Source organism: Clytia hemisphaerica, unplaced genomic scaffold (assembly GCF_902728285.1).
Source record: "Clytia hemisphaerica strain Z4C2 unplaced genomic scaffold, Clytia hemisphaerica genome assembly, whole genome shotgun sequence".
In the NCBI taxonomy this organism is placed as follows: Eukaryota; Metazoa; Cnidaria; class Hydrozoa; order Leptothecata; family Clytiidae; genus Clytia; species Clytia hemisphaerica.
Window position 1 is genome coordinate 677,806 of NW_027103744.1, and position 26,947 is coordinate 704,752.

General features: G+C 35.4%; 2 protein-coding genes across 2 annotated transcripts in view; one reads left to right on the forward strand and one right to left on the reverse strand.

Annotated features, from left to right (window-relative positions):
* Positions 1-26,947, reverse strand: part of LOC136805314 (uncharacterized) — a 98,085-nt gene that overhangs the window by 2,778 nt on the left and 68,360 nt on the right. The window contains exons 4-14 of the mRNA XM_067061900.1: positions 10,757-10,880; positions 9,532-9,660; positions 8,364-8,467; positions 7,528-7,677; positions 6,787-6,975; positions 4,680-4,894; positions 3,414-3,619; positions 3,032-3,236; positions 1,543-1,786; positions 682-1,038; positions 267-366 (exon numbers count right to left, since the gene is read on the reverse strand). Of these exons, the coding sequence (XP_066918001.1) occupies positions 267-366; positions 682-1,038; positions 1,543-1,786; positions 3,032-3,236; positions 3,414-3,619; positions 4,680-4,894; positions 6,787-6,975; positions 7,528-7,677; positions 8,364-8,467; positions 9,532-9,660; positions 10,757-10,839 (1,982 nt within the window). The 5' untranslated portion in view covers positions 10,840-10,880. The remainder of the gene's footprint in view (positions 1-266; positions 367-681; positions 1,039-1,542; positions 1,787-3,031; positions 3,237-3,413; positions 3,620-4,679; positions 4,895-6,786; positions 6,976-7,527; positions 7,678-8,363; positions 8,468-9,531; positions 9,661-10,756; positions 10,881-26,947) is intronic.
* On the forward strand, positions 13,800-26,322 carry LOC136805315 (uncharacterized). The gene is made up of 14 exons (XM_067061901.1): positions 13,800-13,928; positions 18,089-18,217; positions 19,200-19,303; positions 19,955-20,107; positions 20,807-20,977; positions 21,209-21,420; positions 21,779-21,960; positions 22,412-22,625; positions 23,249-23,477; positions 23,733-24,089; positions 24,289-24,391; positions 24,555-24,607; positions 25,082-25,324; positions 25,690-26,322. The coding sequence occupies exons 1-14, from the start codon at positions 13,849-13,851 to the stop codon at positions 25,758-25,760; spliced, it is 2,301 nt and encodes a 766-aa protein (XP_066918002.1). The 5' UTR covers positions 13,800-13,848; the 3' UTR covers positions 25,761-26,322.

Sequence of the window (26,947 nt, forward strand, 5' to 3'; positions counted from 1 at the left end):
TGACGTTTAATAACAATACGTAACTTCTCCCAGCTGGCACACAACGTTGTTACAACGTTATATGGACGTTGTAAACATTAGATGAACGTTGAAACGGCCAGCTGGGCTGCTATTATAAACAAAAACATCTGATATGCATGAACATTTCAGCAATTGGAACGTTTTCTTTCCATAATGTCAGATTTTGGCTAAATACACTAATTTAACAAAATCTGAATGACCTTTCACTTCGTTTAAATCAGTGTATCTATATTGGTCACACTTACAGGTCTGCGACAAGTTGACAAACCACTTGAAGTTTGATTGAATCATGTGTGACCACGGAAATACTTTTTCCGTTTAGTTTGGTGTAAAAAGTTGAGAAATCTATGAAAGTGAAATGAAGAAATTCTTAATACTTTTAAGAAATATTGTACCTACCCTGAAAATATTATAGTTGACTTTGTTTATAACGATAATTCGATCTTCAAAGGAACAAATGTTTCTTCAAATTAGAGAAAGATTCAAATCATGAATTAATTAATCAAAATGTGTCTTGTCCGAGGGGTCAACTGATGCTTGTCCGGGGGTAAAACCCGTTGTCCAGGGGGCCGAAAGTCACTTTGTCCGGGGGGTAAATCACTGGAAATTGTTAAATCCTCCACCCCCCATATTCAAATTTTTTCTAGAAAATCCCATTACCTGGTAGCAAAGCCAAGTGACAGGTCGGATTTTCTGCACAATCAGGCGGGCTTGGTCCTCGCACGGTCGTTCCTTTATTGACTTTGTTCTCGACAGGGTTCTCTTCGTAACAAAATGTAGCGGTACTTGTCTGAGACCAATGAATACCAGAGCTGTTGAAAAAATGAAAAATGTCTTCGGAAGCGTCAACGAGTGTCATCGTGCGGTCCATATATTTTGAGCTCTCCACGTGCATTAAAGTAGAACTATCTGTGATCAAGAATGTATCACGACATCTTGAAGAAAGAACGATTTTGTTTTCAATTGCATCTTTAGCCCAACAAAGACCGCTTTCACGTTGCTTGATACGAAATTTACCTAGAAATTGATTTTGAAATATAATCTTAACAGTTTTAAGAAAAACATAAGTTCAAAAAAAGATGTAAACAAAAAAAATAAAAAAAATAAATTTCAATGAATGATCGTTTGTATAATGCGAAATGGAATGCAAGCACTTCTTACATCCGCGACAAGAAAAAAAATTCGATTCTCCGAGCTTATTATGTTTTTCATTATTGGGAGATACTGCTTGTTTTGATGCATTGAGTTCAAAGTATAAAGGACTTTCCAGGAGAGAATCTTCTACCTTTTCCGAGGGAGAAAAAATGAAGAATTAAGATTTACGTGACAACAGGAGATATCGCTTTCAACTATACACCTTAATTCTAGTACCGAGCTTAGGTCAAATCAGCAGTTTTCATCAAATTAGAAATTAGAGGGATGCTGGCAGGCTAATAAATACCAAACAGCTTGTACCAACTGCACCACATTTCCAATACTGTTCAAAGTGATCAAGTTGTAGAATTAGAATAAGTTTCATACCGACAGGAGTTCTTGCACCTCTTCTTGAATAATGCAGTTCTACCCCTCTTTTTGGGACCATAACACTTTGATCATTACTATTCTCACATCCAGCTTTCACACAGACTTGGTAATCATGCCACACACTGACAGCGTAAGGTTGGAGATACGTATTGTGGCGTAAGTCTTCCGTGTTTTTGGTGTTACGTTGTCGCCAATTCACACTGTACGCAAGACTCCCGACAGTTGGATCAACGTATGGCATCTAGGTTAAAAATGCAATGCAGTAAAAAGATTTTTCACAATAACCGATTATGCAAAGCATCAACCCTAACATTGAGGTTAGCAATTTATGCTCGCCTGCCCAAGCCGCATTGATGAGTCATAGGAAGAAGGTAGCACGTGTCTGCAGATATACAGTGTTTGTAGAAAATCGATTTGTCAATTTCGGATTTTAATAACTGAATATTTTAAAGCTTAAATCCACGAAAGTCTTACATTTGATAATATATTCCGTTTTCCGCACAAAAATTCTACGTCTCTGACAGAAGACCCGATTTCGTCGAATTTCCCCCACTCCGTTCGAAGGGTCGATTCCGCCCTTCCGCCCTTCCGCTAACCGTAAACCCCCATATTAGGATTAACCCTTTAAGTGCCAATGTCGTATATATCAAACATGGGCTATGTAGGAGGGCGAAGCCCTCCTGTAATGCCCAGTTTGAGTTAGAAATCGTCATTTTTGTCCTAAGCTCGTAGAAATTGGATTATGCTTCATGGTCGAGCAAAGAAAAAAAAGTGAGTCTTTTTAGCGAGATTTTAAACCATAAAGTCAAAAAAATGCAAAAAAATCCAGATTTTGACCGTTTTTTGACCATTTTTGATCAACGAGTGATCAAAGAACCTCCAAATTTGGCCCTGCTTTACTTGATTCTGTCTTCCAGCGAATTAATTTGGAGTTTTACTGGTGGGCACTTTTCTATTATTCAGGCAGGTCTGTGCAGATCGGGCAGCGCCGATCGAGGCGCTTAAAAAGAAAGAAGAGACTCTAAGCTATCCAACGAGCTATGAACAAGCTTCTAAATCCTTCTAGATATGGAGATATAAGCCTTTAAAGTTTGAACTAGCGATTTTATTTAAAAAAACTTAGAAAAAAATTCCCGTGGCACTTAAAAGGTTAAAGAAAAATAGCAAAAATAATTCTTTTCTAAAATACTCATTTTTTGGCCTAAAATCACTCAAAAAGGCAGGCTGAAAACACCAAGAAATCACATTTTCAAATTTTTTATTCACCTTCTTTAAATAAGATATCGACTAACAACTCTAACGTGCGTCACCCTCCAATGAAAATTATGCTCTTTATAGAGGTTTTTGTAAGATTCCGCGTTGTAATCATACTGTCGAATAGATTTGGTATAAGATCAAAAGGCTTTCATTTCATTTAAGCCATCGGCACGTTCTTCCCGAATGGTTCTACATTGTGAACAAAAAGAAGAAGAACAAACAATCTTACATAGAATTTGAAGTATCCTTCGTTTAACCTGCTTGCATCGTGCTTGATAAAACGGTAGAAGTCCGGGTTCGTGTTGAGTACAGCAAGATCAAAATTTCCATCGAAATAAACATTGGAGTTGGAGAGACGAGTGGTGGCTACGACGTTGAAAATTCTTCGATTACCAAAGATTGCTGTTACCCTTGGTTGGAAGTATGCATTTCTCCTAAGAAAATGAACCAATGAAAAGTAAGAGTTATTTGTTCGAGATATATGAAAAATTCGGATTAAAGAGACTATTTTAGAAGTCATTGTTAGCTGAGCGGATCAGCAAACTTGTTAAAGAGACATCCGAGTTATAAAGTTTCGAGTTGCAGAGAGAATGAAATCAAAATATGAATACCCTGGGTATTTCAAACCAAAGCGATTGAGGTAAACGGCATCCACACCACCATCGAATATGGCATCTTCAGACGAGGTATCAACATCCTCTTTTACTTGCATGATAACCATGGTATCCTCAGTGTCGGTGTAATCATCGTCTTTCAGTTTGTACCGATATCCAACACTTTGGTAAGTTTGAGTTTCCGGTTGTGGGTTAGCTACAAGCTGAATATGAAATAAATTTCGTCAAGTCTATTAATTTCATCTAAACTATTCTAAAACGGTTTAGGTTGTTTGATATAACACACAAACATTCTAGATGTATACAAAGGGCCATCGAACTTTTTGGGTGAAATTTATGGATTGCGAAACCCACATCGAGCTATCTGGATTTTCCAGAATCTAAATTTACTACTGACCTTTATATATCCCTGGACCAAGCTATATCTGCCATCTTTGATCAAAGGTTTTTTTGAATTGTAGTGTTAAAAATTAACGTCTAACGGCGCTACATCATGAAAAGTTTTCGAAGGAAAGTTGATCTAGCGCTCTCGATGCATTTACACCGCTATTGAGTAGTGCCGCCATTAGGATACAGCTTTTCAAAAAACTCCGATCAAAGATTTTGCCTGACCAGGATTGAGAAACTTGGTCCAGGGTATATTAAGGTCAGTGAAATTTACCAAAAGCACGACTTTCTCAACATTTGAACACCATGTGGAACCGTAAAATTGTAAAAGTTTAGGTGGAAATTTCCCTTTATTACAAAGTGCGTCAGTGTTTATTGCAAAGTGCATTAGGTATTACAAAGTGCGTTAGGTATTACAAAGTACGTTAGGTATTACAAAGTGTGTCAGGTATTACAAAGTGCGTTAGGTACTACGAAGTGTGTTAGGTATTACAAAGCACGTCAGGTATTACAAAGCGTGTCAGGTATAACAAAGCGTGTCAGGTATAACAAAGTGTGTCAGGTATTACAAAGTGTGTCAGGTATTACAAAGTGCGTTAGGTACTACGAAGTGCGTTAGGTACTACGAAGTGTGTTAGGTATTTCAAAGTGAGTCAGGCATAGACTTTTTCACAGTCACAAAACGTAATGGTTAATCAGGACCACTGCGCGCTAATGACGACTTACTTTTGGTCCAAAGTTTTGAAAAATTTAGAAGATTTTTGCGTCTAGCCAACCGGAAGTCATTACTAGAGCGCAACCATTACTGGTTACCCATGATTCATTTTGAGTGTGAAATGGCCTATTACAAAGTGCGTTAGTACAAGTAACTCATACATTAGAATGAATTTCATGTCTTATCATGTTACTCGTCTCTTGAGCAGCTTTGAATCTAGTTGCATAAGTGTTCGACTCCATGTAATCCACAATCCCATCTCCAAATGTTGATTCTTTTATAGTAAAAAGGATGTGATCTAATCCCTCGATATTCGCCCTCAGTGAAGCTTCATCATTAGCTCTTCCTTGGATGAACTGGTCGACAAGGTTTAATCCTGATGAATAAAAGAAAATTTGTTGTTCCATCGGCAACTTAGCAACTCAGTTTCAAATGAACAAAAAAATTGTGATTCATTGGTTGGGTTTCTCCATTGTATAAAAAAGTCGCGGCTTTCTTATACTATGGTTTCTCTTAATAAGCGTGAAAACGCATCCTTAGACCGAAGTTCTAAATTTAGATACCCCATGCAAATGGGCTTTTCCAGAAATAGTCCATGCCCCCTGTTGAGGATATCGGATATCCAGGGGGTTAAATATCTACAAGGCTACAAGGGAGCGGGTATCCAGGGGGTAAAGTGTCTTTTCAAGTAAAAAAATACGATATCTAGGGGTAAGCACCTTTATAAGAGATGATATCCAGGGGGTGGAGCATATTTTCAAGAGTGGATATCCAGGGGGTCTTTACTAATAAAGTAGGATATCCAGGAGTTCGATACTTTGAAAAATCAATATCCTCAACAGTGGGGGTAAAGTTTTTTCTGGAAAAGCCCTGGTAATGTAAATGTAAAGTAAGATTCCTTTGCTGGGTGAAGAACCCTTTTTTAAGAATACGGCTACAGAATTGGGCTGGTCAATAAAATTTCCATACAGGGGGGTCGACGAACCTTTTCAAGTGAAAACAAATTTCTTGGAAAAGTGTAGATATCCCCTGGAAAATGGCAAAATGTGTTAAAAGAAATTTCTTTTCACGTCTTAAAGTGAGGGTGGAAGAACTAAAATCAGTTGTTCACCCTCTGGAAATTTAAGAATAACTTTTTACCCCCTGGAAAATGAAAAAACACTGCTTTAAACCCCTGGAAATTCTTCTCGGATTACCCCCTGGAATAAAATTTTTTTATTCCATAAAATGGAATGGCCCATTATAGCTACAGTGAACGTTACAAAAATGATTGAAACTGAAGATTTCAATTTTCAAAGCAATCTCCGTCATTTTTATTTCGAAGTCACGTTGTAATTAGAGTAGTCGAGATAACTGGTTTTAACAAAGCACCATATTTGAAATGAACTGTACAATTTAATAGTCTAGCAAGCTAGACGGCTAATTCAGACATATTAGAAATAAAGCAAAAAAGTAAATTCTAGTCGTCTAGAAACCTTTGTGCACTAACTCCAAACAAAAAAAAAGTGTCAATATCGCAATTAAAATTTTTTCCCGCTCAAAAAAAATTCTTGAAAATAAAATGTGTGTGGATTTGTGTGTTAAAAATGTTTCATTTGAGTTGATTTTATTTTGGGAGTTTGTTGTTGCTTAATAAATTGTTTTCTCGCTACGCAAGTTTCTGCGTAGCTAGGCCCGGTATCTATAAGGCTGGAACACCGGATTCTTCCAGTCGTTTATACAAACTAAATCCCGTATCATTATTTGTGTTTATTATTAGTATTACATGCATTATAAACGACTCCAGTCTAACAATTTAAGTAAAATCGTTTCATAAAAGTTAATATACAATAGACCTGTGAAATACACTTCCATAAATAAAAAAAGATTAATTCTTATTAGAGTCAGGTTGTTTTTGTAGAATGACCAGTTTGGCACACATTGTTGTTTTAACATTTATCCAGCGTTATATGGATGTTGTCAACATTAGATAAACGTTGAAACAACGTTACGTGCCAGGCGGGCCATCGTCATGTTTCTTAAGGCCGGTTTCCAGTTTCACGCGACATGAGCGAAAACTTTTTTACGTTTTTGTAAGGTCATTGGTCGGTTAAAAAATAAAGCAATTCCATTGGTCGAAATTGACGTAACAGATGAAAAAAGTAGAACTTCCTTCTATATTTCTTTTGTTCGCGCGAAACTTTTTTATGACGTTATCTTTTCTTCAGGCAAAAAAGGTTAAGAAAAAACTGTCGCCCATTTCGCGCGAAAGTGGAGACCGGCCTTTACCTGGTATTCCATTACTGGCTTTTTTGGAGGAGACAAACATGGTGAAATTATAGAACCTTCCATTTTCATACAGATAATCAGGTGAATCGAGTTCGAATACTGAATCCAAGTTGACCGGCGATTCACATGGTGGTGTTGCACATTGTGATCCTCTACCGGTTGTTGCACCCGTGTATCTGTACGTGAACACTAAGCAACGGAAAAAGATAGAGTCTAAAGGTTAAGTAAATCTGATTCGTTCACCAATCGTGGATTGGCTTCTATAATGTTGAGAAGGCAATTTCTAAAAGTTGGACACCCCTAGATTTTCATCCAAATCAAAGATTCCTCCTGGATTTGTCTTGCATATTTCACTAGACTTTTACCTATTTTTTGAGATATTCTCAATAACTTTCGACTTATTGACCCCTTGGTTTTTCAAGTATTCGAGGGTTACCTCTGGTAACCTTCTTTTTCGTTTATCTGCAAAAGTTTTTATCCTTCGAATTGGTAGATCTGTAAATGTCAGAATCTACAAAGTATCAGGAAAATATCTAAGGCTTCAAGTTTTAATGTTTTTTTTTTATATTAACAGATCGGGTAAAATCATAGTCTTCTTATTTAAGAACTGAAAAGACTTGAAAATTGTATACTAGTTTTTTTAAAAAGGAAATAATATTTCGGTTATAAAAATCGCTCAACATCCTTTGAGCTAAAAATAGTTTTTCTTCGATATGTCAAAAAATTATTAAAGAATCTTACTATCTCCGGCACAGCTGTAAGAATCATCAAAAGTTTCTCCAACGTCACATGTTGTGGTGCATTGTCTGATTCTTCTTTTCTTCCTGAATCCCACAATGCCTTGGTTGACACAAGAAGTCCATCCGCCCCATAACGCCCAAGATGAATCCGCTAAAACGGGGTGAAAAGTGTGCAAAGATAAATACAGTTGACGCTTTCTAATTCGACGTTCTATTACTCGATTCGCTCCATTTCTCAATAATATTGAAAGTAACCGTCAACGAAAAACTCTCATAATAGACCCAAAATGCAATTCCCCTTGAAAATCAAATAGGAGAGCGTCAACTGTAGACTTAAAGAGCATCCTTTTAAAGTTTGTTTTGGTTAGAACCTTTAAATTATGACGTGTCATTTTGAAAGAGAACCGTAACGGTTAATACCCCGAAAAAAACTGTACCTTACGGGAAGAAATTTTCGCGGAACGGAAGTAAGCAACCAGTATTTGGTTGAGAATAAATATAATACCAATTTATTGAGCAGAACAAAACACTCTTCTCACAGACCCGGTAGGATCTTTTCAGCCAGTGGGGGTAAAAATAACGGACTGAAACTCGATGGGGATTCTTTAAAGCTGGAGATTTGAATTCCATTGTTTTCAAGTTAGAAAATCAGTGGGGATGGAAAAAATAGCACAATATTTTGCATTGAGGACTTGTTTATTTGATTATTTTCAACAGGGAAAAAATTTACACAATAGACAATAATTTTCCACGGCACATGATATTTTATCCTATCTTTCTAGTGGGAGGGGTTCCCCTCGGGTCTGCAACGAGGGGTGTAACAAGAAAATGACTTACGCACGCATTCACCAGAACCATTATCTACGTAACCTTCGCAGCAAAAGTAAATATCACGTGTGGCCACTCTGGATTGCTGTAGATAGTAATAATCATCCTTATGTCTGTTTATAAAGAAATTATAATGGATCATTAAGTCATTAAGGGACTACTTGAACAATATTTTTCAGCAAAATGAAACATAAACAGGTTAGAGTTTAATTGATAAACTTTGTTTCAAGTGGCCCACCACATTTAAGAGGCCCCCCAGCGGACCCTCAATTCACGCAATCACGCAATTTTTTTTCGAAATTCACGCATTCACGCAAATTTATCTCGAGTTTCACGCAATAACCCGATTTTTCAGAAAATCGGAAAATTATCGGGAAAAATCGGGGAAACTGCACATGATCGGTGGAAAAAAGGGAAAATTCACGTATTCACGCACAAAATAACCCAGATTCACGCATTCACACAATCAAAAAGCGAATTTTCACGTTCACGCAAGTTTTTTCAATTCACGCATTCACGCATTTTTTTTCCAATTTTCACGCATTCACGCAACCGAAAATGCCCATTCACGCATTCACGCAAACCGCTGGGGGGGGGGCCCATTTAATGAAAAACGATGAATATGAATTTGTTTTTCTTTCATTTCAAAAGTGTTTTCTTGATGAATTTTTCGAAACATTTTTTGTTTCAGAAATCAATTTTATTACGACTTCCTTTCATATTTTGAGCTAGGACCAATAGCAACTTTTTCATCGAAGGTGAAACTTCTTGCGTGTTTCAGTTTTCAAATGTTTTATTTGATTAAAATTGTTCCACGTGGCCCCAGACCTTTAAGCATTTGTTTTAAAAAAAGTTGATTTGGAGCAAGATTGGTCAGCATGAAATGGAACACATTATTTTAACCATCATTTTTTTTTTCATTTTCCTAAGAAATCGGGTGTTTTAGAGTCCGCAAAAAGCCTGAAAATGTTCTTAACTTGTTCTTAATATTTGGCCATCGAAGCCTTATGTTCTTATAATGTTAAATCTTATAAAAAATGTTTAGAGTACCTAGTATGGAGAGGAATTAAGATGGTTCACACAACGTATTTTCAACATTTATCTAATGTTCACATCGGTCATATAACGTTAGATGAATGTTGAAACAACGTCGTGTGCCAGCTGAGTTGTGTTTTACCTATAATGATCACACCAGTTGGCACAAGCGATTAAGAGATCAAAACAACACTCGGTATAATGCTCTTGGACATATCGGTGATGATATGTTAAGTAATACTCGGTAAACGTCTCTTGTCTCTTGCAGTACCTGTTCAAACAATAAAATTCAGAAGAGGGTTACTGTGCTCAAAATCATCTAAATTACACGTTTTTTAATAAGAACATCCAAAAGAATTTGGATGTTCCCCCCCCCCCCACTAAGGGCGGGAAAATCCAAATTGTTCCTTAGTTTTCCCTTTTTCCCGTTAAGGGTCCAAAGTCGGAAATCAGGGCGGCCCCCCACCCCCCGTCAAGCTTCGCAACCCTGTTTACCCCCCCCCCGGGGATGTTCTAACTTTTTGATTTTTAAGCCTAAAAATATTCTTAACATGTTCTTATTTTCGCCATTTTTTGAGTATTTTTGTCCATTCTCTTAAGAAATTGGATGTTTTAGAGTCCGGGAAGTCTTAAAATGTTCTTAGCTTGTTTTTTAACATTTGACCATCGAAGCCTTATGTTCTTATACAAAAACGTGCAATTCACTGTTTACAACTCAAGCAAAATTTCAAGTTTAGAAAAACAAGCAACATGCTGAATGGAAACAAATGGACTTTTGAGTCCCCCAAATTTAAAAAAAAAACCTTTTAAGAAGTTTGCCCAAAAAAAATTTCCTTAAAAATCTGGCTCCGTCACATTTTGCATTGTATCATTGTGCAAAAAATCAAAAAAAATTGTAACTTTATATTTTCGAAAAATCAAAATACAGTGCTAAAGGGTTCTTAAGTCCATTTGATTTAAGTTTTGTGCTAATCTTTTCACAATGAAATGCATTTTAATCGTTAAGACACCGATAAAAATGATTGGGGCAAAAAAAAATTAGTCCGCAAAAAAGTCATTACTTTTGCTCATTGGGAAAGAACTACCTAATAGCCAGGGGGATTGGAATAATTGGGGGGTTGGAAAAAATCTCAAAACTTAATAGACTTAATAAGCAGGGGGGTTGGAATGAAAATGTCCTGGATGGAAAATTCTTGAAAAGGAGTCTAATTCAGCAGAATTAGCACAAAAGATGGAACTTTCAAAAACATTTTCCAAAAAATTAATAATCGCTGGGGGGGGGGATTAAAATAAGAGTGTCCTGGGTGGAAAATTTATTCGCGGGGAGGGGGCGGCATATACCCGAGGTATATTGCTTCCAGTTTTACCTTCCTGTCAATGCGTTAGAAGCATCTGCGATATTTTTCAACAATGATAAATAAAATGTGATTAAAACTAATCTATTCATCATGTCAAATTTTACGCCGAGAAGAATGTGTCAAGAATACCATTCTGAAAAAAGGAGAAAAACATTATCGTTATCATTATTGTTATAAACAAAGAAAAAAGAAATAATTGATAGAAAATTAGAAAAAATATCATTTAAAAAAACAAAAAACTCAATTTCGAACAAATAAACAAACAGCGAACCAACTACAGTAACATTTGGAGTGATATTCTGTATACATCTATTTTAATATTCTCAAAAAAAAAAAAACAATACTCTTTTTTTTATTAAAACTATTTTATAAGAACAATAAGGCTCAAAAATACCAAACAAATAAAAACAACCGCCAGCCTGGAATGACTGAATTTTGGGCAAATTAAAACTGAATAATATCGAGAAATAATCCAAATTTGCCCTAAAAATTAGATAAGAATTAGAAAAATTAGAACAGGATAAGAACAATATGAGTGTCAAAAAAACAAGAATAATCAAGCCTCAACAAAATCTGCTGGTTCTTATAAAAAAAGAGTGTAAATATAAATAAATAAATCCTATTCAATATACATTTGGGAGTTGAGGATTCGAATCCTTGAATAGTAAAGGGAGCTGAATAAATATTTTGTCATAAATTATTTACTTTATATACTTATTTGTATCACATTTTGTGACTAAATCACGAAGCTTAGGTTGCATAAATATAAAATAAATATAAAAAGTCATGTCAGGCAGACTCTTCGCTACTTGTTATCAATCGTTAATTACACTCCAAATTTTAGCTCGAAAATCTTGATTTTTTTTGCTCAAAAAGAGTTTAAAATTTGAAAACATGCACTGTAAGGGTATGAATTTCACCGATTTTTTCGCTGCATTTACCATCAGTTGGTAAAACAACTGCCCCCCGGGCAAATCATACGATTACTAGTACAAAGAGATGGACAGTGGACTATCGCTAATTCGAGCTTCTATCATTCGAAACTTCTATAATTCGAACTAATTCTCAGTCCCCGTCAAGAACAAGAAGTAACCCGTATGAGATCGAATTAGGGAGAGTAAACTGTATTGACATCTTTTTGACTCTTGACCCTTTAAAGCGGGTTAGAAAAATAATGTTAGGGTAGGGCGTCAAATGTCAAAGTCTTGTTTTCTTGTTAATCTAGTCACATGGGGCCATTCACAGCTCTGTAAATACCAGCAATAGGCTTAATTATTGAAATATATTGAATTTTGTGACATGTCACTTTGAAAATTCACCGATATTTTGATTATATTTTTCTAAATATAATTTTTTAGTTCTTCATTATATATATCAATGATCAATCAAAATATTTACAACTAAATACATGTTTTCTTTTATAAGAACAAACTATGTAAGAATATAAGGCTTCGATGGCCAAAATGTTAAGAACAAGTTAAGAACATTTTAAGGCTTTGTAGACCCTACAAACATCCTTAGGAAAATGGGGAAAAATACTCAATACCAAATATACCAAAATGGTGAAAATAAGAGCATGTTAAGAACATTTTTAAGCTTAAAACTCAATAAGTTAAGAACATCCGAAGTCTTCAAAAATTTTGGATATATTCTAATAAAAAAACGTGTACATCAATGATGAATTAAAATAATATTTACAACTAAATATGATGAATTAATTGAATATCTTATTGTAATGTTTAAAAATTCAGCAGCTCATCCAGCGCGGTGATTACATAGAGTTGAATTGAAGGGAATATTAAAAATTCAAAGCAAATTACTGTGAAAGTAAATATAATAATTCTTTTTGTAAGCATCGCAGTTGTAAGAAAAAAGGAGATATAGTATGGGGGGGGGGGTTTCTTAAATATCGTCATACCGACAAAAATTTGGGTCAAATACCGTAATACCGTCGATAAAGGAAGCCTAATTACCTAATTACCGATACTGGTAGAAAATGAAATACCGTAATCCCGTCGTTTTTTTTCTGATAATACCGATTTACCGGGGGAAAAAAGGCCCAATACCTTCGTACCGTAAAAGTGAACCCCCTCCCCTTTTAAGTCAATTATGGTTTAATTTAGGAACAAAATTATCAACTTGGGCAGCGCTCTCAACAAATAGTTTAACGTTAAAAAAATTGAAGAATAACTCGAAAATCAATTGGCAAAATTATACAAACTAAAAGCTCTGGCGACAGGCTTTGAAAGAAAAGTGTTTGATGTTCTTATAATTAAATAACAAGATGTTTATTCCGTTCAGTTACATACATATTTTTGTTTTGATGTTTTTTTCCCGGGTGATATTTCTTTCACCATGACACCTTTTGCAAACCAATACAAATTTTCTGTAAGAAACGAAATAGGAAACCAAAACTCTCTTCTCGTATGTAAGGCAATAAGGATGAAACATCTCTCTTCTATCCTTGTCATGGATATAAACAATTAATGTACTCTCGGGTACCTAATAGCCGTCCCCCCGCTAATCAATTTTTCGAAAATTTTCCACCCAGGACATTCTTATTCCAACCCCCCCGCTTATTAATTTTTGGGAAAATGATTTTGAAAGTTCCAGTTTTTGTCCCACAATTATGGTGTATTAGCCTCCTTTTCAAAAATATTCCACCCAGGACATTTTTATTCCAACTCCCCTGCTTATTAAGTTTTGAGATTTTTTCCAACCCTCCCCCCCCCGCTTATTCCAACCCCCCCGGCTATTAGGTACCCGAGAGTAATTCCTCAAACAAAGCTTAGAGTATTATAGTAAATACATTGATTCGTTTGATTGTCTTGCATCCTTTCGATAAGGTTTGAAGACAAAAGATATATGTTTTCTTATATAAATTTGTTAGAAGTTTGTCATTCCGTGCTTATAAAAAAGTTGTGCATCATTGAAATTACATAGCATAATGAATAGTATCAAATGGTTAAATTATTTATGATACTTGTTGACCAAAAAATATAGTTACAATAAATCCCTTGAAATAAATATATTAAAAATTGGAATTCTTTTAGTGTCTTCCTTAAAGAAGTTGGAGGTCAGAGATATTTTTGATAAGCAACATGAAAATTTCTCTTGTCTTTACTTTATTGTGGATCTTTTTCCACGTAGAGATTGTAGTATCAAATGTCATGCTTGGACGGTAAGACCTTTTTTAGTTCAGATGCTCGTTTAGTTGGAGAATAACACCCCTGTGTCACCGACCCGCTGGGGCGCCTGCCCCACTGGAAAATTTAGCAAAGATTTTCGTCCCCGGTGGGAAAAATACCCTAGAATTCCAGCCCCACTGAGAAATTGACTTTGATTTCATCCCCATTCGAAATTCATTGTTAAGAAATTTCACTCCAAAATCATCTCTACAAGATTTTTTAACCTTGGAGAGTTTTTATCTCCATTGAGATTTAAATCGAAATTTTTATTCCCACTGTAGGAAAAAGTTTCACCGGGGCTGTGAGACAGGGGTGTAGATTATAATCGTTTTTTTAGGTCTTATGTTTTCAATCATAATATCTTTTATTGTTTTTAAACTGATGTGATTGGGCATCAAAGAGACACACGCTTTTTTCATAAGAATATCCATGATGAAATTAGCCAAAAAAATTAAGAATATGCTATAAGAACAACACCATCATGGAATTTAGAAAATATACCTAAGAATGCCAATTTTTAGAGAATTTTACCTGTAAATTGCCAATTATCCCCCAGCGATGCTAAAAGCTTCCACAAAATTGCCAAATCTTTGCTTGAGGTATATCCTACATGCTAGAATTAGGATTGGTTGGATCTTAACCTAAGAATACTTTAAGAATATTCCAGGATGATTTCCCCAAAAAGTTAAGAATATCCATCATGAAATGAAAAAACACCATTCCTATTAAGAAAAATCGTGTATACGGTTTACATATAGGATACCACAAGCATGATATACACGCTTTTTCTTTTATAAGAATACACTTTATAAGAATGCCCATGATGAAAATGGCCAAAAAATTAAGAATAATGCTAAGAATATCACCATCATGGAATTTTGCTACTCAAGCTAAGAATGCCATTGTTAGAGCATTTTCAATTATAAATTGTCAATTACCCCCAAGTAAGGCTCACTCCATTCACAAAATGCCATTTTATGCTTGAGACGTACGTACTAAATGTTAAATCTAGTCTGAATTAGGATCGTAACTTAAGAATGATGTAAGAATATTTTAGGATTTTCCCAAAAAAGTTAAGAATATCCATGATGAAATGGATTCACACCATTCTTATAAAAAAAAGTGTGTAGTTTGGCTTTGAAATCCAGCCTATGACGACGTTCTACATAATATCGCATCTCCATGTCATTATTCCTTAAATACTTAAAGATGGAGAGCATACATCTTCTTGAAGCTAATGCAGATTACGTCATCTATAGGTTTTTATTCATTTATGTGTTTTTGTTCTGTTCAGTTCATAGATGGCCGAGTCGGCTGGCCGTGGACCCCGTGAAAACAATCGAAAGACTGTCTAAAAGTCCTAGATTACTGGGCTATCCACGTAAAATATCGATTCTATCTATTTTTATACAGTTAACTTCTGGGACTAAAGAATATAAGTCAGTGTTTTTTACACTTTTGGCAAAAACGTGAAAATTTGGGCACTTTTTTAAAACCAAATTTTAGAGAGCAAGTTTTTGTTCATTATCAAATTTAGTGGTTCTATTGGAGAGAGAAAAGATTAAAGATTACATTCCTTTTTAAATGAACTATATAGCGTTATTGTACTAAAAGTAACGATCTTTCAAAGTTTGGAGCAGTTAATCATAAATTTATTCCATTGGGAAATGGAAGAAATATTCCATCGGCAATAGCTCATTGAGTTTTTACGCTTTTGGGCTAAAATTTGGCAGGCAGAAGCCTTTAAGCGTTCGCAATCCATAAAAGGAAGAATTATTCCATTTAGAGCAATTCTGGAGCAGTTATTCCACTTTTTCGTTGGATAAATCATTAACTTCATTCAAAATTTTATTGGGTAATATTTGAGAAATCATGTTCAAGCAAGCATTTGTTCAATCTCAAGCATCCCTAGAATTGAAAAGTTAACATTTTTTTGGAAATGGAGCATGCAGGGATTCCATATTTCACTTTTTACATAACCCCTTATCATGGTACTCTTTTTTTATTAGTTTGGTAGAAAAGGTCTCATTTCAGAAGTATCTTTTTGTAAAGAATAATTTTACACCTCCTGATAGTAAAAAGCCTGCTTTATCCGTAGGGTAAGATATAAATTCATTTGGAGCTCTCTAGAATGACATATTCCAAATTTACAAAAAATCATGCATGTCACGGATGGAATGATTCATCCTAAATGACTTGCTACATTCGAATGTTTTCATCAAATCCTTTCGAAGAGAAGGTTAGATAATCACTTGATAAAGCGTTACTTGTGATAGAGAGCCTAGTTTAAGATTGATATATTCCTAACTAGTTCTTGTGTTAAAAAAATACGAAATAAATTACCCAGAAGCATCTTTACGTTCATGTCAAGTTATAATCCATAATCTGAGCTTCTCGTTCAAAAGTGCTCCTTTTTACAGACTTGTTTCATATTATGACAAAGAAACTTTTCATCGAAAGTATTGTAGTTTAGAGCGTGCAAAGATTATTTATTCCATGAAACTTTTGAAAAATGCCAGAAAATATATATATTTTTGTTGGAATTCGAAATGTTACATTGCTTGGGTGACTGGTAGACTTCGACTTCTTTGCATTATTAGAACTAGGTAACCCTTTAAAAACGGAATATTTCATCCTTCTGAACTCTAGAAATATCTTACTTCTACAATTAATCGAGTTCTTGATACTTATTATGTTTCTAAGCTTTTCAAAATGGGAATAGTCCAAAGAAGCTCAAAGAGGTTACTATGGTTAGGTTTTTCTGATATTTCTTGTTGGAATATTAATCTTTCTCAGCTCCTTTAGATTATTTCGTTAGTATTCATTGTTAAAATTCGTTAACTTTATCTTGATATGTATTATGAGTTCATGCTAAAAATTCTTTCTTGCTTCGATAATCAATATGGTTAAATAATTTTGCTTCCATATAGTCCAAGTTAAATGGAATTTCAAATACTTATTGACTCTGTAAGGGTTGGAATATCATTGCTAAAAACTTTCTAGGGTAATCTTGTACGACTCAGCAGACTTTCCACCAAGTTTAGATGTTATAGGACTCAAAATCATTTGATAAAACCTTGAAAATTTATGTTTAGCTTTAACAACTTTTGTGACGGAATAAGCAATAAAAAAGTGCTCTTCGCTTGTGTTTTTCGAATTTCAGGGATGAAGGTGTAAGGAAATCGTATTTAGAACTTTGAAATTTGTATGTAACAATTTCAAATGAGAAAAACACAAAATCTAATTTTTTGGAATATCTCATCAAGTAATGCTCGAGGAAAAATTTTCAACAGATTTGAAATTATAATTCGCAACTTATTGGAAGTTTTCATCCCAAAATACTCAAGAATCGTGATTTTAGACTGAAAAAACCGTTTTTGACGAAAATTAGTTTTCACGTTTTTGCCAAAATTGTAAAAAACACTGACATAAGATAAATGAATTTTTATCAAAAGAAATTCCATTTGTATTAGGCTGCACGTATCCCCTCTGATATGTTTTGATATATCAAAATGAATTCTGGGGGATGCGCGCAGCCTAGGTTTTATTGGTTCGGCTTTTATCCGAGATAGTGGCTGATTGCCACGGTTACTCACATTCTTAGATAGAATGGAATGGAACCGGAATTTTTCATCAACAGGGCAATTTTCGGCTTTTGATACTCACGCTGAATATTTGAGGACCTTTGTATTCTTGATATGCGTAAGTCATTTTTCTAGCGGAAACACCCTAAAAAAGCCGGGATTTGACCTCTCTCTGTTACTAAAAATAGAAACACGGAGGTCAAAAACCGGCTTTTTTGGGTGCTTCCGTTAAAAAATATGATCATCTTGACTTACGCATATCAAGAATATAATCTTTCAACGCAAAGAGCCTTTAAAGGGACATAAAAGTAGTAAAATGTAAACATTGCGCGAACCACGTGTCATTAAAGGGAACAATTAAAATCACGTGTCCAAAACAAACTTGTAAAACAATCGAAACAATCAAAATCAGCGATATTTATTCTTATATCTTATTTTGACATGTGATATTTGTTTTGAATTTGTAATCCGCTGCATACGGTTTGTTTACAAATTTCGAAAGTACTTTTATGTCCCTTAAAAAAGAGCTCCTTTCTGTGATAATACTGACATTTTTCTAAACATTTTAGATATTGCACACGTTCGGAGACATACAACGGATACACGAGTGAAATACGTACTCGGGCAAGACACGAAAGTTATCACGATGGTTGTTGCACCAAATCTTGGGGTTCGTGTGTAGGTTGTGATAGATATAGGTAAGAGATGAAAAGTGGAAAAAACACTCCGGGGGATCGGGCAAAATGGGTACTCAGTACCTACGACGAACGAAATGGGAATCCTTATTCATCTTAGTTAGGCGACTATTTCAAACAAAAAACAAGAAAGCCTAAGCGGCGTAAAGGCCCAGCAGTGTCTATCAGCATATTTTTCCACTGCAGAATCGCCATACAACAGGAGCGAATTTTTTCATCGTATAAACTCGAGTCGGGCGAGCAATAGAAGAAGAAGAAGAAGAGCATAGGCCTTCCCTAAAGGGAATAGGCCTCCTGAAAATAGTCAAGAGAATCACAGCGCAAACAGATTTAATTACTTTAAACTTTTTTCTACTAATTAAGAAAGAAAGATTTGACCATATAAGTTGGAGGTATTAATTATATGTGGTTTTTTCTTACGCATGCGCACAATAAAAAGTCAGGTAGTTCGATTTTAGCCTGGAATCTTCGATTGATTATTGCGCGCATAGGCCCCGACAAAGTCAAACTTTTTCGACCATTTGTGTTTTAAAGGCACATTGCGCTGCGCGCTGGGCCAATAATTGAAAAAACAATAATTGTAGTTAATTTTATACAAACTGATATTATGGAATACAAAAGAAATTTTCTGTCATTTCGTCTGCCACAATCTATACTTTTTTGTTTTTAACACAGATATCTTATATAAAACACTAGATTGAGATATTTCGTCTCTAGCTGAAGCAAATTAATCCATCATCTTTGCTAAAGAATACCACAGAAGACCAATGTTTGGTAATTTGATCAGTCAAGACCATTCTCCCGCCTCCTCGCTTAGGGCCATCCAAGTCTTCATGTTGCCAGTAACGAACTATGGTCTACATTCAGCTAATATGGCGGGTTATTATACTTCAACTACCATTGCTTGGGAAATGTAGAGTAGCTCTATCTGATGTTTTTGTAAGATATCTGTGACTCTTAACATTATCACATTTTTCAATAATAGGTATGCGACAGAATACTACTACGTGTCTGTGGCGAAAGTCATGACCAGACAAGTTCGGTTTTGTTGCCCTGGTTACGTTCTCTCTGGCTCAATTTGTGTACCAGGTAAGGTGCTGTTTTTCTAAAACAAGCAACTCAAACTCGTCAGCAGCCAACTTAGTCCTTTTAAAGGCCGAAAAATTCATGATTAATAAAGGAAAATGGCTGGTTTTTCTAATGTTTTTCTAAGAAGCAGAACGCAAACCTCTGAAGACTCTAAAAAATTACTTTTTTGCCGCAATTTTATCCCCAAGAACGGTCAAAGCCCTATGATCTGAGCTCGACATACACGCTAGTTCCCATTCGATTTCTAGAGTGCATAAAAAGTTGAATGAACCGTTAGAACGGCGCACATACACGCCAGCCCCTTATACCCGAAGCTCATTTTAAAGATCTGGTGAAAATCTGAAGTCTCTTGAAGGTTTTTTGTTCTCTCATTCTCTTGAAAGTTGAAAGTTGAAAGTACCGTTAGGACTTACTTAGAAAATTGTATCTTCGGCGCCTTAAGAATATTGAAGAAGATTGGTTCAGAGGTCCAGTTTTTCTCCTAACTTGCGCTCACATTATTGCTCGAGTCACAATCACATATTTCTTTTCAAAATAATATGATATACGATATAACTTGGAAATCGAATTAGAGAGTACATTTACAGAGAGCATTGACAGTATAATGCTTACGGAAAGCGTGTAAAGAATTTACAATCTTATTCTTTGCAGAAACCACCAGTCCTTGGAGTGCATGGGGATCGTTCAACGCATGTGAAGAACAAAACATGTGGGGACCATGGTTCAGGAAACAAGAACGGACATGCTCATCCTCTTGTCCCAATGGAGCAAACAGACACAAAACTTTTGATTGCAGAAATACTTGTAAGTATCTGCAATGTTTTTGAGAGTTTTCCTTTCTTATAAACTACGGCCGTAGCATGAAGGTAGAGTACCCAGCTACGGTGCGCAAGATTGTGAGTTCGATCCCCAGCCCGGTCACACCAAAGATTCCCAAAATGGTACTTGATAACTCTCTGCTTGATGCTCAGCAATTAAAGAGACGGATCAAGGGTAAGTGGAGAAATCCAGGGAAACGAGTGGCGCCCTCCCCTACCTTCAGGTAAAAAGCTAGAGAAAAGGGAGCCTTCGGGTCGCCCTCAACTGCGGTCGCAAACTTACTTATACTACGGTGATTTTTACAACCCTTTCAATCACTCTTGTAAACCATTATCTTTAAGGATGGATGTAATGGGATAGCCATTGAGTTTAAAGCCCGAAGGGCTAGAGTAGAATCTCTAACCTTTCTCAGGCAAGAAAAAGTGAAGCCTTAAAAAATGCGCCGTATTTTTGACGACAGATTGAATCTAGCAATTCCTTTGTTTACGATTGATATTTTTTTCGAAATTTAGCGGTAAATTTTAGTTTAAATCTGTCATTTGTGTGATAACCTCTGCCAGCTGGCTAACCAGTTGGTGTGGGAAGAAAAGACAAATCCATACTTTTAACATCATCCAATGTTACTTCAATGCCAATGCTATTATTTAGAATATACATATTTCTTTCGTATTCTTCTTCTCTCAGATATTGGTAGTGGGGCGATAGATGACCCTGACGTTCGACCTCAATGCTATACAAGCTGTAAACCATTATTCAACATCGATGGGCACTTCAGTGTTAATTTTTGGAAAATCGAATGGACCAAAAAGTTTGACATAACAGTTTTCACGAAGAAAGCAGCAAATGGCCAGAGTGGTAAAAGAAAAAACTATTTTCACATTTTGGACAAGACTTCAACTTTAACGAACAGAAAAAACATAAAATCTACGACTAGTTTAAAAATGAACTTCAGAAACAAATCAAAAACCACAAAGTTTCTTCAAATAGTAATTTATTTTTAGAGTCATATCGCAGTGTATCGTATCGACTTTTTAAAGATTTGAACCACGTGCTCAATAATGAAAATGAATCTTTCTTATTTTTCAGATATTATAGTCTATCCAAAATCTTTGAAAGATTCACCAAGCAAATACGAAGCGCTTACTACTGATACTTCAGGAATGTCAGACTACACTTTTACATTCAACTCATCGTATGGAGATTTGATTGTCGATCATGCAAAGACCAAAACCCGCCAACTTACGCTATCTTCGACTGATACCGGGAAAAAGAATTTCAAAGTCGACATCGAAGGAAAGGTTAGATATCCCTTCCTAGTCTTCACTTCCATACAGGAAAGTTATCTCTTTGATCCACTTGACCGGAAATCAAATGATGTAGAAAAAATGAAAATCAATGTTTTCGGAGAAGCACAAAATTACTTTTTGTAAAAAACTTAATCACTAAATTTTGTTAAACCTCACCAAAACTACAGTAGAATCTCCATAGTTCGAACGGCAAGTGTGAAACGAAATCGTTCAAGCTCGGAATATATTCGAGTTGTTGAGATTACGAGGTTTACGTGATTTTCAACTACAATATCTGTATTTACAGCGAAACCGTTCGAATTAATGACATGTTATGGCAGCTTTAATGTAATTCTTTTTATTTTTCTAGTTCACAGCCAACCCATCACCAGACAGCGAAACTTATGTAACTGTTATCTTCAAAGTCAAGGGAGCTCCAAAAGAAATTTTTGCTATCACACAAAAGAAAGCCACCTTATCAACGGACAGAACTGCTTTAGCGATCGATCTCCGATCAAATGTTCCATCCGAACCATATTTTCTATATCCTGGGTAAGTGGATTTCAAGTTTTGTGCCGCTCTATTCAGAATATTTTTCTAGGTGCAATCAAAGGTCTTACAGGTCTTCGTATGATTTGAATAATTTTAATTTGAATAATTACGCAGGGAAGAAATCTTAGTAATTTGTTTTGTTTTTTAATTTTATATGTTTTTAATGAACAATTTATATTAATGGCTCAGAATTGGGGAAAGAATCCTAGAAAAAACCCGTCTCGTCCAATTAGATGTTGCAAATTTACGTTTCCTTTCAAAATATATTTTTAACCCAGCACATAGTAGTATTAAGTCTTTGATTGTCTGCCCGTTATACGTTCGATTGTTCTCATCCATATGCTTTTTGCTTTATGCAATGAGGTATTTCATTCCATTAGCTGTGTAAGGCAGGTAAAGTTGTTTTTTCTTGTTAAGATTTGAAATGTAATTGAATATTTTCTTCATTTAGATCTCCTTACCTGAAACTCCATCCAAGTTTCAACGCAAACAACCGAAGAATATTCAAAGTATTCTTCAAAATTATGATTCCCAAAGCTGTAATGGAGATCAATCTGCAAAAGAGAGAAACACTCTTTAGATTCAATCAAGGGATAACAATAGATCTTTGGGAAAGCGCTCATTATTCTTACGCAGCAAATAAAATGTCTTCTCTACAAGTTTATGTAAGTATTCCCAGCAGACAGACAACGTTGTTTTTTTTACGTTTGCCTAACGTTCACAACGTCCATATAACGTTAGATGAACGTTGAAACAACGTTGTGTGTCAGCTGGATTGAAGGATCGGTGAGTGATGATATGCCCTAAGTAAGTAGTAAGTAAGTCTGTGACCGCAGTCGGAGGCGACCCAAAAGCTCCTCTTTCGATAGCTATCTACCCAAAGGCAGGGGACGGCGCCACTCTTTCTCCCTGGATTGCTCCACTTACCCTTGAACCTTCTCTTAATTGCTGAACATCAAGCAGAGAGGTACCGCGTACCATTTTGGGAATCTTTGGTATGACCCGGCTGGAGGTTGAGCCCATAACCTTGCGCACCGTAGCACTACGGTCGCTGATACGCCCTGATTCGGGCTTAATTTATAATAAGAGTCAGTGAGAGTCATAATCTAAAGAAAATACTGGAAAAACGTTTCAGATTAATGAATTTTAAAGATTTTCTTTGTTAATGCATTACTTGTTCATCTTGACTCGTCGAATCGGATATTTTATTTACGGATAGGACTTTTCTCCAAAAATGAAATGGCCCGAAGTTTTTTGACATTAATGAACATTAATTTATGTATAACAGGCACCTTCCTTTGATCCTGCAAGCACTGGTATATCGATAGAAACATACAATTTTATCAAACCTTCAAGTTATGAGATCATCTCACAAACATACTTGGCTGCACCAACACATAATGGACATATAGATGTTTCATACTGTAAAGATGCTTCTTGTTCAACTGTAGAAATCGCTACATTAAGAATCGTTTCAACAAAAATGGCTACCATGTATGATATGTGGGCAATAACTGGTAATGATTTCCAAAATAGTTAAAAAAAAATCTATAATTAACCCAGCTGGCACACAACATTGTTTCAACGTTAATCTGACTTTCACAACGGGCATTTAACGTTAGATTAACGTTGAAACAACGTTGTGTGCCAGCTGGGAACCTTCTTCTAATTTGTACACTTTGTGACCTTTTTTGTGTGAGGAAATGGCGGGCTCACTTTATTTGAAAATAAAATGTTTTGAATTCTCATATTTTACAATATCCTACTCGCAGAGCCTTTCCGAGTGAAACACATTGCATCTGGACTATGTTGGGAAAATAAAGATAGTGACACTATAAGCGCAGCTTCGAAATGCAAAGATGTCTTTCAATTCAAAGAGGATTCGAAAATCATACATCTGGCGACCGGTATCGAGCTTCGACACAGTGCAGATTATAAATTATCCTTACTCGATGACGGTGGAATGTATTTCGTAATGAGAGATCATACTATCATGAAAGTCTTGAAAACTGATGCCAAATATTGTGTTTTGGAAGAGAATGGAGAGGTTAAAATTACCAACACTGAATTCTCCTTCACGCAAAAGTCTTGTGAGAACGACACAAAAAGTCATATTAAAATCCTACCAGGTGAGTGTTGGTTGAGCTGCTAGAGATTATCAAAATATTTTTCAATCTTTATCCCAACCTAATTTTTCGGAGATTAAATCTCCAAGAACTTTGAGAAATCTCCAGAGAAGTTTGTTTAACATCATATACCCTCTTAAGTTTTTATCCAAATCGGCAAATTTGCTGATAAGTAATTTTTTCGTGTTTTTTTTACATACAGATTTTTCAAAACATTATTCGAAGTTGAGCATGAAGAGTTGGTTACATGTGACAACCTCATCACAAGGACAAGTTCTTCTCGTTTGTGAACCTGCTGAAGATTTGTAAGTGTTTAATTAAGATAGTTTATCAGTTTTTCAACGTAAATACAACATGTGAAAATTGGTTATCTTGTATAGAAAACTAAAAATCTTCATCATACTTTTCGGCCTCTTCTAGACATAGTAAAATCTTTTTTTTCATCTTTTTGTTTATTTAATTTTGTAGAGCAATGAAATCCAATTGTCGATATTCCTTCGATACTGGCACGACTTGGAAAGGTAATGATACTTTTTTATAATTGCCTTCTCATAATGTGTAAACCGTTTCTATCCGAATACTATGGCAAATTGGTGTACCCCTTTTTCAGCACTGAAAAAAGTTACTGCTAGTGGTAGTGGTGCAGCTAAAATTTTCCGAAACGATAGATAATAGTCCCATTGAGTAACTGCATGTCCCCTCTGCCAATTCAGCAAATTGGATGGAGAAACTCCAACACCACTCTCCCCTCTCTTTGAGGCTCAAGATCTTTTCGAAAGCTAAAGAAATTCTTATATACATATATAGACGATTATCAAATCATGAAGAACGGTGAAGAAAATAGTGCTCAATAACAAGTAGAGCTAAATAATTTCATATACTTCCTCTTTTTAATTTCTGAAGAGAAATATATGAAATGATATAGACGATTATGTCAGATTGAAGCAATACTGTCTATTTGTGAATTCCAATACCCTTTCTTCTTCCTGTTACAGAGATCACACCATTTGTTTCCCAATTGAAGTTCTTCATACCTTCAGAGGATTTCTTTTATGGTTATTGCAACAAAGTGAAATATTTTTGTACATGGAACATTCAAACCTTACGATTGGATTATATCGAAGAGTCGCTCTTCAACGAGAAACTACTTGACTTGAATACACAAGCAGTAACAGGGTTAGATGATATGACTTTAGTCCCACAACCTTCAGCGGACGGTGATGTCCCAACGCTAGGGTGTAAGTAATTTCTAATGTTATTTTTCCAACCTTTAATGCATGTTCAACTGAAAATAAATAACCGAAGGTCGTTTTAGCCTGGGGATTTTAGTGAGAAGTTTGGAAAGCAATCTTTGATAGACTTTTAAGGTAGGATCAAACCTTTAAAAAATACAGTTCAAAAAAACAATGTTGAATAATATTTTAAAACGCATCAGATTGACTGATAGGTGCTGTTAAATCCTACGCTTTCTTCGGTTATCTTGAAGTGAATTGTTTAAAATTGAGAATAATTGTTTTTTCCTGACCAGAATGTTCTTGAAAGAAAAACCAAAGATGATCTCTGCATCTCATTAATTCATCACTTCTCTCATTTTTTTTTATAGTGAGCTCATTGGGCATACACAAACAAAACGGTGGAGGGAGCTGGGATCTAACCTACATCTGGTTAAATTGATGCGATTGCCATAAGCCTCGATGACTATCCCAGGTATCCATACCACAACACAATGGTGAGGTGAGATTTAATGGACATTAATGGTTCACACCAAATTAACACTTGGCAAAAAACTTCGAGACGAATCCTTGATTTTTAGGACCGATCATTCTTTCTAACATCATCAACCAGAAGTAATTCAAAATACACAGAACTGGAAGAATGACGATCCTCAGTTTTCGAATGGATGGTACAATAAGAGCTTGATATACTTCGTCGAATAGGGTCAAAATATAAAACTGGCTTCAAACCTCAAACTAAAGCTGATCTTAATTTTACCCAAGGACCGCTAGGGATTTTCGCTGGAAAACCCCATGATTTCGTTAAGGTCCTACTTAGACTACGACACAATATATTGACGTACAATATTTGACAATATCGTTTTCGGACCGTAATGTAAGAAGTAAATAACATGTGCTCTATTATTATAAAAAGGAATTTACTTTCTGTAAACAATCCCCCATCTATTGTTAGAAAATTGCAAATCAAGCTGACAATATATTGTGAACCCCTTTTCAATATATTACCGGCACTCGTATCAATATAAAATATGTAAGAATGATGGAATGTCGCACCTTGCATTGAATTTTAGATTTCACATATACCTACACTAAGAAATAAATAGTAAAAAGATTTTTTTTTTAAGTCCGTTTCTCGCACTTTTAAAGACTTTTTTCCACTCGAGTAAACCTCATCAGACGTGGTAATATCATCTGGATTTAAATGGATGCCTGTTTTTTGGATCTTCCATATCAGATAAGGGCTCGTAAACCCCACGTCCTTACAAGGGTTGTAAAGAGTAGCGAAAACTAAAGCTAAGAAAGTTATGTTCCTGGTAAATGGTCATAGCTGGCACAAAAAGTTGTTTCAACGTTCATATAACGTTATATGGACGTTAAGAACATTAGAAAAACGTTGAAACAACGTTGTTTGCCAGTTGGGTAAGAAATTTGCCGTTTAACTTAGTGAACGGTGGAATAAATCGCGTCTGTTGACCTGTGCAGTACGTGGATGGTTTCCAAGTAATTTAACATCTTGTTAAAAGTGTGGGGATATCAATCCTCTTAATGTTTATTTTTATGTCGTCACCAACGCAATGTCACCACACAAAACGAAAAGAAATATTTTCTTCTATACGAACACCTGTT

Bases quoted from the DNA above. Each gene is read 5' to 3' on its own strand.
- LOC136805315 (XM_067061901.1), top strand. From the start codon at position 13,849: ATGAAAATTTCTCTTGTCTTTACTTTATTGTGGATCTTTTTCCACGTA. The intron at 24,090-24,288 runs GTGAGTGTTGGT...TTTTACATACAG, and splicing joins TCATATTAAAATCCTACCAG to ATTTTTCAAAACATTATTCG. The intron at 25,325-25,689 runs GTAAGTAATTTC...TTTTTTTTATAG, and splicing joins TGATGTCCCAACGCTAGGGT to TGAGCTCATTGGGCATACAC.